Here is a 14,629-nt window from a genome sequence, read left to right as displayed (position 1 = left end):
CTGCATACTTAACCCAGGCCTCCTCACTAGCCCTCACCCTGAAGACTTTACTAAAGGAGACAGAATCCTTAGATTGCCAGAAAAAGAACAGAGGAAAAACAAACAGATTAGTAATTAGCAGGAATTCTGCTTGGGACATGTAGTTCAGATAAACCAGTGCAGCCACTCAGTGCACAACATTGTTAAATTGACAGTCATTACACACGGTCCCATTTCTAAAGGTGTTATTGCCAGTGTGTCATGATTACTGGTATCACGCGTACCTCAGGGCCAGAATGTTGGCAGACCAAGTCCCACACCAGCACGTGGGCTCTTATTCCATGCTAACACTACTGTGCAGTTCTAGATGGACTGCTGCCCTCTTGGAGGTGCTGTCCTTTGGATTGAAGCATTACACTGAAGTCCCCTCTACCATTTCTTGTGGATGTCCCAGTGGTAGCAAGACCCCCCTCCCCCCCCAAAAGCACTAAAAGCACATGGACAACTTACTGTCTCTCTAAAACCAGTTCTAATTCACCTGGGGCAACTGAGTTACTATAAAGTGGAAATTCACTTCTATGCAGAGGGCCACCAGAGAGCCCATGCACTACTCTAGCCACATTAAAGACCCACTTACACCTGAGAGTATAAATGGTGCACAGAAGCCTTGGGCTGACCATATGTATATGGGTGAATTTCACCCCCAGAGTGGGGAGGACTCAGGGAGCAAAGAGTAAAACAACTTATCCACAAATGTCAAGTGGAAGCAGTGTAAGTTACTCACTTGACTTCTCCTTGGCTGAAGACAGGACCCGAGGAACGTTCTCCCTAATGAATGAATAAGCCTTCATAATTAGACGTACCTGTAAAACAAGAGTGCCCAAGATTCCATTTTTCACAATTTAACTTCCTCAGCCTCTGCACTTAAATGGGACAGAGTGATGCATCTGGGTAACGCTTTCAGTGTATTAGTCTCTTTTCACCTTACCCTTTTTTAAAAGGTATGTGCTGTTCCCCCTATAGGTTCACCTCTCAACTAAACACTCAGAGTACCAGAAGGGGCAAGTATGCAGATAGTAGTGGTACCTGCCTCCTCTGCACCTCCAAAAAATCCAAACTCTTTTGTAATTTAGGTGGAAATAAAAATGAGCCCCAGTCCAGTGCATGTGCCATTTGACACAGAAGTCAATAAAACGTTAGCCAGGTTAACCAAACACGATCGAGACTGAAGCAATGAATCACATCATTTTGATACTCCAGCTGTTCTCAACGTTGAGATGATTGTTGTTAATCTAGATTTATTTATTGAGTATATTGCTCCATTTTTTAAGTGATCAACAAAAATACCACTTAGGAGTTGAAGCAAGATGCCACCAGCACACAATGCCACCAGCTACTATTCAATTCACTTTTTTTGCCCCCCACAATTTCCTCTCAGGAACTGATAACTGCTTGGCAGTTGATACTCCTCAAACTTGCTCCCCAAGTGCTGGCAACTCCCGTTTTGAGACACCCACAGCGACAACTGCTTCTAGAATTACAAACATCGGGACTGTTATGAATACATTCAGAACACAAAACATGAATATGCAGTAACCAACTGATGTCAAATGTAGCTATTAAGAACATTTCTGGATCACAGTACAGGCCTCTCCTTTGTAACTAATATAATTGTTCAAGAAGGATCTTAAATTCTCTGTTAGGCCAGCACTACATGTTTAATGGGAGTTTAAGGTAAAAATCTGACCCCCTTTAATAAAAGCTAGAACTGTTCTAACTCTAAATTATGTTTAATCTACTCAAGATTAGCTCCCTCAAAATGGAACTGTGCAGTTACCACCTTCCTACTTGGGATACAACTGAAAGAGATTATTCTGTGCAATATCACAGAGTATTATAAAGCAGCTAATGTCATGCATCACTTGGGCCATAGCAGCAAAGTTTGCTAGATTAAACCGTTTGCTGTTTGGGTCAAACTGACCAAATATTTTATTTACCACAGATCTTACAAGAGGATATATGTAGTCTTCATATTTAGATGCATGGTGCACAAAAAACTGCTTGAATTTAGAACTACAGTATTAGAAGTCAAAATCACCAAGGTGGTGAATGGCTATTTTAGAGGGAGACCGTTCAAAACCATTCCCTCCCGTTTTTGAATACATTTATCATCTGCACTCTTCATTGACAGAGCAGCAAGTAAAATTAGCGTGAGGTTGCAAGACAACCCAAAATTAAAGCTTTAGAAATTACACAGATTCGTTCTGCCCTCTTTATGGGTATTGCACTTTTCTGTTGTGTGACGACTAGATTAATTTACATCACAGACAATATTCAAGTGGCCATGCATTTTTACTTTTGTTCTAAAAGCAGCCAATACTGGGAATTGGCACTATTTCAAGTGTTTCCAGGTCTCTCTTGCTTCTAGCAGTAACATGGATACACCTTGTCTACAAACAGATGATATTTAAAAATATATATGCAATAGTCTAATGCAATTGTATCATATTAACAGATGCTGAATTTTGATTCATTGGCAAAGGGTACAACTACTGAAAGCCTGTGAATAAAACAGAAAACATGATTTTAAAAAAAATCAGAAATAGTTGCCAAGAGTAATGAGGTCTCTTAGTTACAAATTGCTACTGTCTCACATGCAGAGACAGGCACTACAATATCTTTGAGGAGAAAAAAAGGCTTTTCAATAAGTTCTTTCCTAGATTAAATTTTCACTCTGGCATGCAAAGTCATCGACTGTCCTGCCTCTAAAGTCACCATGCAGGGACCCACCTGTTCAAGTATTACAACGAACCGAGAGGCTGGAGGTAGAGAGTACGACACAGCAACATACGTTGGCCCAAGCCCAAGCCCGATAGTTTGGAAGAGCATGAAGAGCATCCCGAAGAAGAGGGAGCGGATTTTCCGTTGGGAGGAACAACTGTGGCCCTTGGCCCACTGCAGGAAGAGGCCATAGGGTAAAATGAACGTTGACAGAAACATGCAGAGCCAGGTGGAAATGACAACAGGAAACTTGCCAAAAGCGAAGACCAAAAGATCAAATTCAAGCACCAGCCTAAAAGAAACAGATATGACACAAAGCCAGATTAGTGGTATGTGGTGTTCACTATCTCTTTTTATGAAAGCTTCCAACCCAGTTCTGCAGTGGTCACAGAAAGTGACATTAGCAGACAACAGCTGGTAGGTGATCTCAGTTCAATTTCTAAATCTACAAGTGCATTGTGCTAAACCAAACCACACTCACTCTTGTTGGCAACACTGACTGGTTGAAAGACTAAGGTCTGACTCAGCAACACGTGCAAGCACATGCTTAACCCTAAGGCATATAGGCTTCAATGGGATTTAAGTGCACGTTTTATGGAAGCGCATGCTTAAGTTCTTTGTTAAGAGGGATGAGCTTAAGCATGCACTTAAGGGTAAGCATGTGCTTAAATGCTTTGTTAAAATCAATACCAGGGTGAGACCCGGAGACAGAACTTCTCTTACTTCTAGCGAGGGTCCCTCCAAAACAGGGAGAAGACATTTACTGGGAAGTGAGAAAAGTTTCTATTGATGCCTCCATGGCTGTACTTGTTCTGTGGATAAACAGGATTTCAGTCACTTTAGCATGTTTTACAAGAACTCAGGGTCAGATTATTAAAGATATTTAGGCACCCAAAGATGCAGATAGGCACCTAGTGTGGATTTTCAGAAGTACCTATACACCTAATATTCACTGATTTTAATAGGAGTTGGACACCTAGGTGCCTTTGAAAATCCCACTAGATACTTAAGTATCTTTACAAATCTAGCATTAAGTCTACTTTGTTTAAAAAAAGTGGAATAAAATCCCAGGTAGATTTGCTATAGAACATGGTTGGTTATATTTAGAATCATGAAGAAACAGTTCAAATCTTCACACGTGAATATTGTGACTGGTCTTTCATGTTTTCCCCCCTCCTCTAGAATCTAGTCTGATTTAGAAGTTTTAGATTTCTAGCCCTTCTCCCTAAGAAGGGCCTTCACTCTATAGATTTAAAACTCTGCTGGCTCAGGATGACCTCTCAGGTACACATACCACAAGCACACAAAAGCTTAAAATGTATTCATTCCCATCCGGACTCATATTGGGATTACAAACTGTACCCTGAGACACTATCAGATCTATTTGGGAAGACAGTAAAAAAAAAAAAAAAAAAAAAGGGTATTACTTCAGATACTATTATGACAAAATTTTACAGACAATCTGTTCCTCTGTATGGAAGACAAGTCTCCAATGTAGATCCATCCAATTCTTCCCCTGCTGCCCACATCACTTTCAATTGAGAAACAAAGCTAAGCTTCCATTTGGAAACCCAAGTTTCTGCCAGTTTACATTCATCCAGAACTATACATGCCAGCTCTCAATCAGAGATGAAAACACACTAACATCAAGTCATTTCATAACTGGTTCTGAGACATAAACAAGGAAGTTGTCTTATAAGATAACCATGTAATTTCACTTGTAATCTACAAGAACAGCTGCCAAAAACAGCTACAATATAAGCAATAGCCAACAACTCAGAGGAAGACTCTCTCTCAAGCATGTTCAGTACTGGCTGCAAGCATCTAAGGACAGTCACAACTGAGTCTGTTCCAGGACCTTCAAGGTTCTCTTAGAATAATTTAATTTACATCTATTTAGCAATAGTACAGTCCTCCAGAAGTGTGTTCAGTATAGTCTACTAATGCAGGACAGAAGACTGCCAAAGTATTTGCCATAATTCAAAACTGTCTATACTGTCCCCTTCACTTGACATAAAAGAACCACCACCATCCAGCTCATAATTCTGGTGCTCTGAGAACAATGAAAAGAAGCTATCATCTACCTTTATGTTAAGTTCTCAAGAACCATGAGCCTCTAGCCCAATTACATTGGATATAATATTTCTAGGATGTGCCCAAAGCCTATGAGCCATATGACAAAATTGCTCACAATCTCCCCCACGCCTTCTGTGATTGCCGTGTCTGTCTAGAATGTAAATTCTAGCACAATTTTAAAGCTTGTTGAGTCTATTTACAAGTTTTATTACCTGTCCACACAGCATTACACTTAGAGTAGGAGTTTCCCCTCATTTTGTAACTTTATGTACCACTAATTTTTAATTATCAATTTTCAACGTGTAAGTGCTTCCCTTTCAACACGCTTTTTCTTACCTTCCTTCATCAATAAAGTCTACTACAAGTGTGCTGAGAATGAAGAGGATGAGAAGCGCAATGAACATGTGGTAAATTGTCCGGATGTGGTTCACTTCAAACAGCTCACTGGGGAAGTGGTCCAAATGAAGAGCAATATCATTAGCACACATACAAATAGCATATAGTGTCTACAGTACTTTCTCTTCCAAATGTTTCCTTTCAATGTGAAACATGCCCCAAAAAGTACAGCACAACTAGGAGACAAGAGATCTGGGTAATAGTTCTGACTTGCTACATGACTAAGTCACAGCTCCTTTCCTCACTTTCTCCATCTGTAAGAGGATGATGATAGATACAACTACCTCACCGGGGTATTGTGCGAATTAGTTAATGCTTGTGAATAAAAGACACTTGGTTCTCATATAGCACTTCCACCTGAAGATCTCAAAGTTCTTTCTTTGAAGGTGGGGTAGGTAATCCTCAACCTTATTTTTACACAGGGAGAATTAGTCACAAGATTAAATGACTTGCATAAGAATTTAAGGGGGACTGTCAGCAGTGAACAACTGAGACAGGTCCATTAAAAGCAATGAATACAAGCAACAAACAGTTTCTCCCAAAAGGAATTTAGATTTGAGGAGCCAGCAAGTGTTGTGCTGTGGCAGCCATCCAACTGGACCACAGCTATTCCTAATGCCTCCCACTATCACCATCTTTCTAGCACATGTGGACACGGGCATGTGGGAAAAGGTTTACAGAACCCTCTACATATGGGAAAGGCAGGCAAGCAAGCTACACTGCTTTGTAGCTTCAGAGAACCATTATCCTTCCCCTAAAGATACAAGGTGCAACAAATACCCATTTTCTTAGAGATAAAGCTCCAGGGACATTTGCAACGACAGATGGCTGGAAAAAAAATATTCAACAGGAATCGGACATAGAAAGAAAGGGCTCAACTATAATAAAGCAGAGGTCCCAAAGTGAAGATACTGAGGGTGGCCAAGCAAGGCACTTTTAGCCAGTATGCTTCAGAAACAACAGGTGCAGTTAAAGTACTCACTCCAACAGGGATCTCCTAGCAGTAAAGAGCTTTCCATGTTCTGGAGGTGCTCTCAAGCCCCTGTGAAGAAGGAGATTATTAAAGACAAAAATGTTAAAGGTTGCAGGAAACATAACCTCATCCAGGAACCAGCTTACTTGGTTTTGTGCAGGTCTCTCTCTGAGCAGGTAGCTGCAGGGAAGGTGGATGTTGCTGTGGAGGATTCCAGAAGCACAGCCTTTGCCATCAAACGGTTCACAAACTCTGTAAAGTGACTGTCCACCTCCTTCATGAATGCTGGCTTCAACTCCTGATAAAGTGGAAATAGGTTCACATTATTTTTTATGCCTTGATGGGTTGAGTCAGCTGTGAAACGCTACCATGAATTGTGCTTTGAATAATGCTTATTCATCTTTTGATACAATGCAGAAGAGAGGAAAGCTATTGATATTCTGGAGATAACATTTAAAGAAGGTGAAAAGTAAAAATTAGGGGTGGCATGTACGTCATAAGATGTGGGACCAAGTAAGTTAAACGTAACTTCCTATCCCTGGAAACAAATCCCTGCATTCACACAACGTTATGTTACATATTTAAACACAAGAATGTCAGAACTGGTACACATGATGTACCACTAGATTGTCCATGTTGCACTATGAGGACAGTGCCTTTTGCTTCCACAGTTTTTATGTTTAACCATGTAAGTTTTTGGGGGAGGTTAAGTGGGTAGAGTTGCAAATTAATTTCTCACATGAACAACAAAATGGTCCCAACTAGTCTTTGAATTTTACACCCTATCAAAATGAACGTGGGAAGAGAAAAGAAAGGAATTCACAACTGTGCTACTGCCATTCTTTGGCTAGAGGCAGTTTTCTGCATGGCTGTGATTACAGGGCAACATGTGAAAATGCAATCGTAGATGAAACAATAGCAACAGAGAAAAATCAAGCAAATAGGCCCCGAAGTATTGAGCCCTCGGATTCCCATTAGAGTCAAGAAGAACTAAGGGTTCTTAGTACCTTGCAAGGCCAAGCTCTTTAATTTGCATTGTGGAAAGATTATGCCACTTGTACTTTTGATATTTACAGTTTCCAATTAAAATATTCCTGCATGACATGCTAAGATGCTTGCACTGTATTGTCAAAGGGGACAGAGCTGACTAGGTATGCCATTACGGCATGCTCAGAGGTGATTTGACAAATTGTACACAATTTTTATTCTTCCCTCTCTATGCAAAAGTCTGCTATGGGTCCAATGGTTTATCATAAGGGTGTTTAGATACATTTTTGAAAGGTTCTTTGGATAACAAAAAAGAGGTCTTATGCTGTAATGTTACATTCTCAATTACTTCAATGACAGCTGAAGGAATTTTTGCTTAAAGCCTATATTACCAGTTTGTATAACCCATTTCCTAGCTGCACATTGCTTTCCAGCTTGTAACATACTAGGAAACGCACGATAAAGCAGTCTACAGTTTGAAGAGTGTGCTGATGCAAGGGAAGTGTCCAGCTTATTTGCAAGGGAGTTAAAATGGTAAATTTCAGACAACCTGTAAGAAGAGGTCTTCAGACTGACTGTGTAAAGAAAACTATTACTGCTCGTATGTGCTAGATTGACAGTTCTGGATAGTGAAGTGTTCTTCTCACCCACAGAAGAAATATGGCAGAAGTAGTGGTAATGAAAGTTTGGTAGTGAAAGTTTTCCCATTATATATATACATACATACATACATACACACACACACAGAGATCCTGAGATGCAAGCAACAGCATAAACCATGGGTGGGCAAATTTTTTGGCCAACGGGCCACATCTGGGTATGGAAATTGTATGGCGGGCCATGAATGCTCAAGAAATTGGGGGTTGGGTTGCGGGAGGAGCTGAGGGCTTCGGCTGGGGATTCTGGGGTGCAGGAGGGTGCCCCGGGCTGGGACAGAGGGGTTCAGACGGTGGGAGGGGGAATCAGGGGTGCAGGCTCCAGGTGGCGCTTACCTCAAGCGGCTCCCAGAAGAAGCAGCAGCATGTCCTCCCTCTGGCTCCTATGCGGAGGCGTGGCCAGGCGTCCACAGGCACTGCCCCTGCAGCTCCCATTGGCCATGGTGGTGGGGGAAGTGTGCGGAGTCCCCTGGCTGCCCCTCCGCGTAGGAGGCAGAGGGGGGACATGCTGCTGCTTCCAGGAGCCGCATGGAGCCCCGGCATGCGCAGAGCGGGACAAGCCCCAGAACCCGCACCCCGGTTGGAGCTTGAGGGCCGGATTAAAATGTTTGAAGGGCTGGATGCAGCCCGTGGGCCATAGTTTGCCCACCCTTGGCATAAACATTAGCCTCAGGAAGACCAGAGAGCCATGCAAAGTTAATTCTTCTTGAAAATCCAGAGACTATGAGAAACAGACTACAAGAGATCTGGGGCCAGATTAGAGGAAAGAGGAACTACATTGATCTACACCATTTGAGCATCTGGCCCCTGGGTTAAATACCTGCAGTTGGGCTGCTCTTCAAAACACCAGCCTGGTGGGGAGGAAAGATGGTGAAAGCTAACTAGTAAGACAACAACGCTCTACTCCAGAATCTTTCCAGAAACTAATCTTACAAAGATTAAACTTCTGCAGCATAAGAGATGAGCATTTCTAGGCAACGGACTTCAAAAACATGGGCTTTAAAAGAGTGTCCTACAATGAGTCACCCCATTTTGGGGTGCTGCCGGGAAGGATCACACAAGGATGATGTCTTATAAAGAAAAATTTCTAGGTATTAATTGATGTCCACTTTGTTATTTTCTATCATTGGAATAGCTAGCTAATAATCATTCCACTGATAGATTATTTATTTTAAAAATTCTTCAAGCTTCTTTATTTTCCCTTTCTAAGATACCTTGAAATTCACTATAAAATAGAGAATTGCAATCTCACAACTGGTACTTTTGAGAGGTGCCACTTTTACCCAAGACATTATCACATGGTATCTAGGAAAGAGAAAGCTGAGTAACCAACTTTCTGTTGCAGCTCACCTTTAAGATCAGTAAATATCATGATCATCATTTTTGCTTCTTTATGATGTGTAATGAAAGCCTGAAAGTTTCTCCTGATTCTTTACCTTAGAAGAGGAATACAGAGAGAAACAACAGACAAGGGAAGACCAAATGACTCTTTGGAGAAGCTAACAGCTGGAACTGTTGCAGAGCTACATGCGTTTGGATCTTACACAGAGATTTTCTCCCCGTTATTTTTCCAGGTGTTTTGAGTTGGATAGACTTTTTAAAAAAAACATCCCTTCTCCATCCGCCCCTGCCCCCAAATTGCACGATTCATCCTTGTTCCTCGTGATACAATAATGCTACTAGTTATCCAACTATCCATAGATTCCTAGAAAAGACGACAGGTTAGACAAGGCATGAAATACTAATAAGCAATAGGCCCTCTCACATCCTAAAGCAGAAAAACAGGTGCACATTTTCTTCCCTTTGGGGGCCATCTTTACCAAAATACCACATATCTAGGGAGATACATTCTTAGAAACTAGTAATGTGTAATAAAAAGGAAAATACACCCAGTCAATTAAGTGAACATTGTGCTTAAGACTCAGACATTCAGTTGTGAAAGACTTGAGATGTGATTGTATGAAAATAAAATTGTGCGCTAAAAAAAGTCAAAATTGTAAGACAGCTCTGCAAGTTTCTTGAAGAGCTGGAGAGTCTCCAAGTCTCCTACTCTCCAATCCAAACAAAGATCTGTCCATGGCTCTGCTCAAAACAAATTGCAACTGTTAATATTTAGCTTATTGAAAATATTTGCTCAGCAACCACCATGGGAACAAATAAATGTCTCCAGCACTTGGAGACAGTAGTTCTAAGTTGCTGACTGCCCCTAGAATTGCTTCCACTCATTCATTAAAAAGAGGCTTAATATTTTACAACGGATATCTGGATTTATCCTTTTAAAAACAGAGGGTGAGAAGAGGATTTAGTTGAGCAGGGATTATGGCTGATACCACTGTAGATACTAGAATGCTAAAGCAAAGTACCAGAACCGAAGCCAGAAGAGGAGGAGTTATGGGATTCCTGCTGCTACAGAAAGTCGGAACAGTCCTTTCCAAATTTCAGAATATTAAAATACACCACATCCCCTTCTCCATTCCCCAAGGAGCAAGGGATGGTGGACAAGGAAAGAGTCCTCATGAGGGTTACCAAAGTAAAATAAATAAATAAATAAAAAATGTTACCTTGGCACTGTGCCAGAGAAGTGTCATAGCTCCAAGAGTAGGGTGCATTATGGCACTACTCCTCATTCCCGAGGACTGCCCCCTCCCACACACTTACATGATCCACTAGTGTCGCTAGGGACAAGGAAAGGAGGAGCCTATGCAGGTGGTCTTGCAGTAGCAGTTTCTCCCAAGTCTGCCCGATTGGCCACAGGGCAGAGGAAGGTAATAGAAAAGCTTCCCAATGGGAAGCCAATGCATGCCCTCAGCATGTACCGCCTTTACTCCCATAATTAAAGGAGCAGCAGAACTTCCCTCTCCCTCCTGAAATGCAGGCAAGCACCACCCCATGCACATGGTTAGTGCATGTGCAGCTCTGGCCCTTTTTCTTTCCACCTCAACTTATCAGTAAGCTGGAGAAAAGGAATCTGGCTGATTCGGCAAGCGCCAGCCAGCTCAATAGTAGCAGGCATGCAGGGAGATGATAGGAATTCCAGTACTGAGGCTCTTGTGAGCTCCCCACAACCCCTGATACTGCGCCAATAATTCCCTACACCTTCTTCCCCATAATAAACCAAGTGGCCTAGGAAAGATACAAGGGTTTTTTTTCCATCTAACTCCTGAAAGGTCATCTATCCAGCTGGGGAAGGCATATGTTTGAACCAGGGCTAGCTGGTAGTGAGAGTACTTGCAGGAAGTAGGTCTATTGGCCCTTTAAGCATGCTGGAAAGATGGCAAGTTGAGGAAAATTTTCTGCATCAAGCTAAATCTATAGTCCCTGTAGTATGCAATGATCCATTTCATATGGATATAACACCAGGTTGACCAACTGCCCTTCATACCTTGGAATGATGGAAAAGCAGCACTGCAGTTTTGAGACTCTTTGGTAAAGGATGACCTCCAGCAGCTTTCCTGCTCTACTGTAATGGCTGGTCAGGGAGGACCAGACCTCTGAACTCCAATGGCTATATTTTAAATAAAATGGAAAGACAGCAACACTGACGCACTCTACAGGATTTCGGGGGTGGGGGAGCTATAACTGAGCCTTATACTGCCCCCCCCCATCCCCATGCCACCTGATATTCTCCTATCCACAGCCTATAAGAACCTGTGGTCCCTCAACACCTCATTTCTATGGCCCTGCAGACAAACGATAGTTAATTGAGAAAAATAAATATAAATAGTCCCTTTGCCATTATTGATTAAGCAAAAGGAAGATATTGTGTAAATGTAAATAATCTCGGAAGAAAGGCATCATTCAACACTTAGAGCCATGAAAAAAATTGTAAAGTGACAGATTCAGCATTATGACTTCCCTATAGGACCAAAGAAATAAGCAGCTGTGATTAGAAAAAGCTTTCTATAAATACAAATTTATTGAAAGCAAAAAAACTATGAAGTAAAGAATAAAATATATGTTTAAATGCAGTATAAATCAGTACTACTCCTTCCCCCCCACCCCCCGGTGTGAATTTCTTTAAATGGGGCATCAGAAGTCCCCTGATGTTCCTTCAGGTGCAATTCATGATTAGGCACCAGTGTTCCAGAGAGAACAAGGGGGAAATGGAACAAGCTAGGTTTAACCAGGCCAGTGCTCTGGGAGCACACAGTGCTTACATGTCAATGGAATGCTGCTATGGATCCAAAAGCAAAGGGGTTAAAAAACTGTAAGGCTATTGAACAAACAAGCAGAGTTGAAGTTATTACTCACTCTCCTGCTCACTACACTGAGTATTTCTTTGTCTGCTTATGAAGCTGTCAGCTGACTATAAAGTGGCTGAAGTAGCAGTCCCCCTGCCTCCTCCCAATGTTGCTGGATCTCTCAGTGGTGAATCAACTAGTCCGGGAACACTGGATCTATAAATACAGAAATTAAGCTCTCTCAAACAATTAAAGTGTTTGTTGCAGTTTCTAACTGCCAAATGTGAAGCATGACCTCAAATTGAGTTTTGAACTATAGTTAATACTCATTTCCTTATTATTTGTCTGAAGGGTTCCTTCTGTAGTCTAAGTACACTTTAACGTTTTATCTAAGAAAGGATCAACAGTGGTAATCAGATCATTTTCCACCATGATATCTAAAATTTCCCCTATTCTCAAAATAGGGAACAGTCATTGTGTGGTATTGGTTGGCAGAGTTTGATTCAATGGTTTCTGCTGTGCATATCCAGGTTGCTGACAAAACTGAAGCCCTCGGCTAAAACCTGAATAAGGTCAAACTTTAAAATAAAGAGAAGCATGTGTTAGAAACTAAATAGATATTAACTGGTTTCTTTTACTAAAAGGACAGTGTGTTTCAGGTCCTGAAGTCTCAGGTTCAGAGTTCTCAGCCAATAGCTTCCCAAAGCCCATTTAGACAATGTTTAATAAATCACTTACAGTTAAGTAAGCTAGTGAGATCTCCAGTCACATGCACCACAGAGTTTTAAACAAGAGAATCAGATTATTGAATAATTGTCCTATTTACCGTGGAACCTGAGCCATAACAAAAGGAGGGCTCTGTGGGAGCCATGCTGTGCCATAAAAAGCATCAATCACAAACTGAATGATGGAGAACAGGCTTTCCACTGCTCTGACCAGATCCTTGAAAGAAGATAGGCCTCATCCTCACAGCTTAGCTCTCAACTGTTGCCCATAACTTTTACTTCAGTGATATTTTCCAGCCTTAACAGCTTTAGTTGTTTAACTATCAGCCAAGCAGCATTGTTCTCAATCTCAGTGCTACCCGTGTGACAGAAGAGTGCACTGCTCCTGCTTAGAGTTTAAAGTCCAGGAAAGGACAAAGTATTCAAATCTTAGACCACAGAATTAGGCACCTAAATAAAGAGTGCCTGATTTTCAAGAGTGCTGAGCATCCACAACTCTCATTCAAGTCAGTTGGATTTAGGCACCTCAAAGACAGGTACTTATTAGGGCCTAAATCTATAATTAGGGATCCAACTCAAAGCTCCTGCATTTGAAAGTTTGGACCCAAGTTTAGATTCCAGCAACAGTTCACACTGAGAAAAGAGAAATGTCAGAGGCTCCACAAAAATCTGCTAAGGATTTTGCTACTGATTTTACATGGAAAGCACACAGACACTATGGTGACAGATAGCACTATACAACCCTAAGATAGGTAAGAATTTGCTGTTTAAATTCTGAATTTTCAAAAGTTACCTGAAAAAGTGATCAGTAATTAGCTTGTGCATGTTGTCTTCTTGTGTGCAGCTCTGTCCATGAGCAATTGAATCTTACTTTAGGCCAGTGGTCCCCAAACTTTTCAGGATCATGTTCCCCTTTACTCCTGTTCCTCCCCCCCACCCCCAGAAGCGAGTCTGCAGCTTGGGGGGAAGGGGGCAGCATGAACAGCAGTAAGGGGGCCAGGAGCAGAGATGGGTGGCACTCCCTTCCCGCGCCCCCCCCACCCATGGGGGCTGGCCCAGGCCCCAGTCGCACCCCACAATTTGGGGTCCTCTGCTTTAGGCCAAGATTCAGGAAAGCACATTAAGTATATGCTTAAATGCTTTCCTGAATTAGAGTCTTTGAGATTGCTAAACTGACCCCTTTTTAAACAGCTACATAGTATCTCATTGAAGCTGTGGCTGCACACGGGTTAAGTGTGGTTGACTGCTAATAAAAGATTTTCCATATTCATATTTAATTGTTCCCAAGTTAGTTTGCTGCCATATTTTCCCCATGAACAGAATTCATTCCACAACAAACTGTTTAAGCTAGAGGGCTTTCTGTAGCCCATCAGCCTCTACCACCACCAGATTTTCTGATAATGTCACAAAGCTAAGGTGTGGCAGGAAATTTGCTCCCCATCTCCCTCACGCTATATGCCCCCCCCCAAAAAAAATAGGGCTGTCAAGTTATTAAAAAAATCATCATGATTAATCACACAGTTAAACAGAATACCAATTTATTTAAATATTTTTGGATGTTTTCTACATTTTCAAATATATTGATTTCAATTACAACAGAATACAAGGTGTAGAGTGCTTACTTTATTTTATATTACAAATATTTGCACTGTAAAAACAATAGTATTTTTCAGTTCACCTAGTACAAGTACTGTAGTGCAATCTCTATCATGAAAGTTGACCTTACAAATGTAGAATTATGTACAAAAAAAATTACTGCCCTCAAAAATAAAACGAAGTCCACTCAGTCCTACTTTTTGTTCGGCCAATTGCTCAAACAAGTTTGTTTACATTTTCAGGAGATCATGCTGCCCACTTCTCATTTACATTACCTGA

The 14,629-nt window shown here is 41.5% G+C and overlaps 1 protein-coding gene across 1 annotated transcript in view; it reads right to left on the bottom strand.

Moving 5' to 3' along the window:
- The window catches only part of SOAT1 (sterol O-acyltransferase 1), a 45,103-nt gene that overhangs the window by 12,801 nt on the left and 17,673 nt on the right, over nucleotides 1–14,629 (bottom strand). The window contains exons 4-8 of the mRNA XM_077824825.1: nucleotides 6,352–6,503; nucleotides 6,215–6,274; nucleotides 5,173–5,280; nucleotides 2,770–3,052; nucleotides 764–842 (exon numbers count right to left, since the gene is read on the bottom strand). Coding sequence (XP_077680951.1) covers nucleotides 764–842; nucleotides 2,770–3,052; nucleotides 5,173–5,280; nucleotides 6,215–6,274; nucleotides 6,352–6,503 — 682 coding nt within the window. The remainder of the gene's footprint in view (nucleotides 1–763; nucleotides 843–2,769; nucleotides 3,053–5,172; nucleotides 5,281–6,214; nucleotides 6,275–6,351; nucleotides 6,504–14,629) is intronic.

The sequence above is a fragment of the Eretmochelys imbricata genome, chromosome 8 (genome assembly GCF_965152235.1).
Source record: "Eretmochelys imbricata isolate rEreImb1 chromosome 8, rEreImb1.hap1, whole genome shotgun sequence".
In the NCBI taxonomy this organism is placed as follows: Eukaryota; Metazoa; Chordata; order Testudines; family Cheloniidae; genus Eretmochelys; species Eretmochelys imbricata.
Note: the sequence above shows the minus strand (reverse complement) of the source record. Positions and strands in the feature narration are given on the sequence as shown.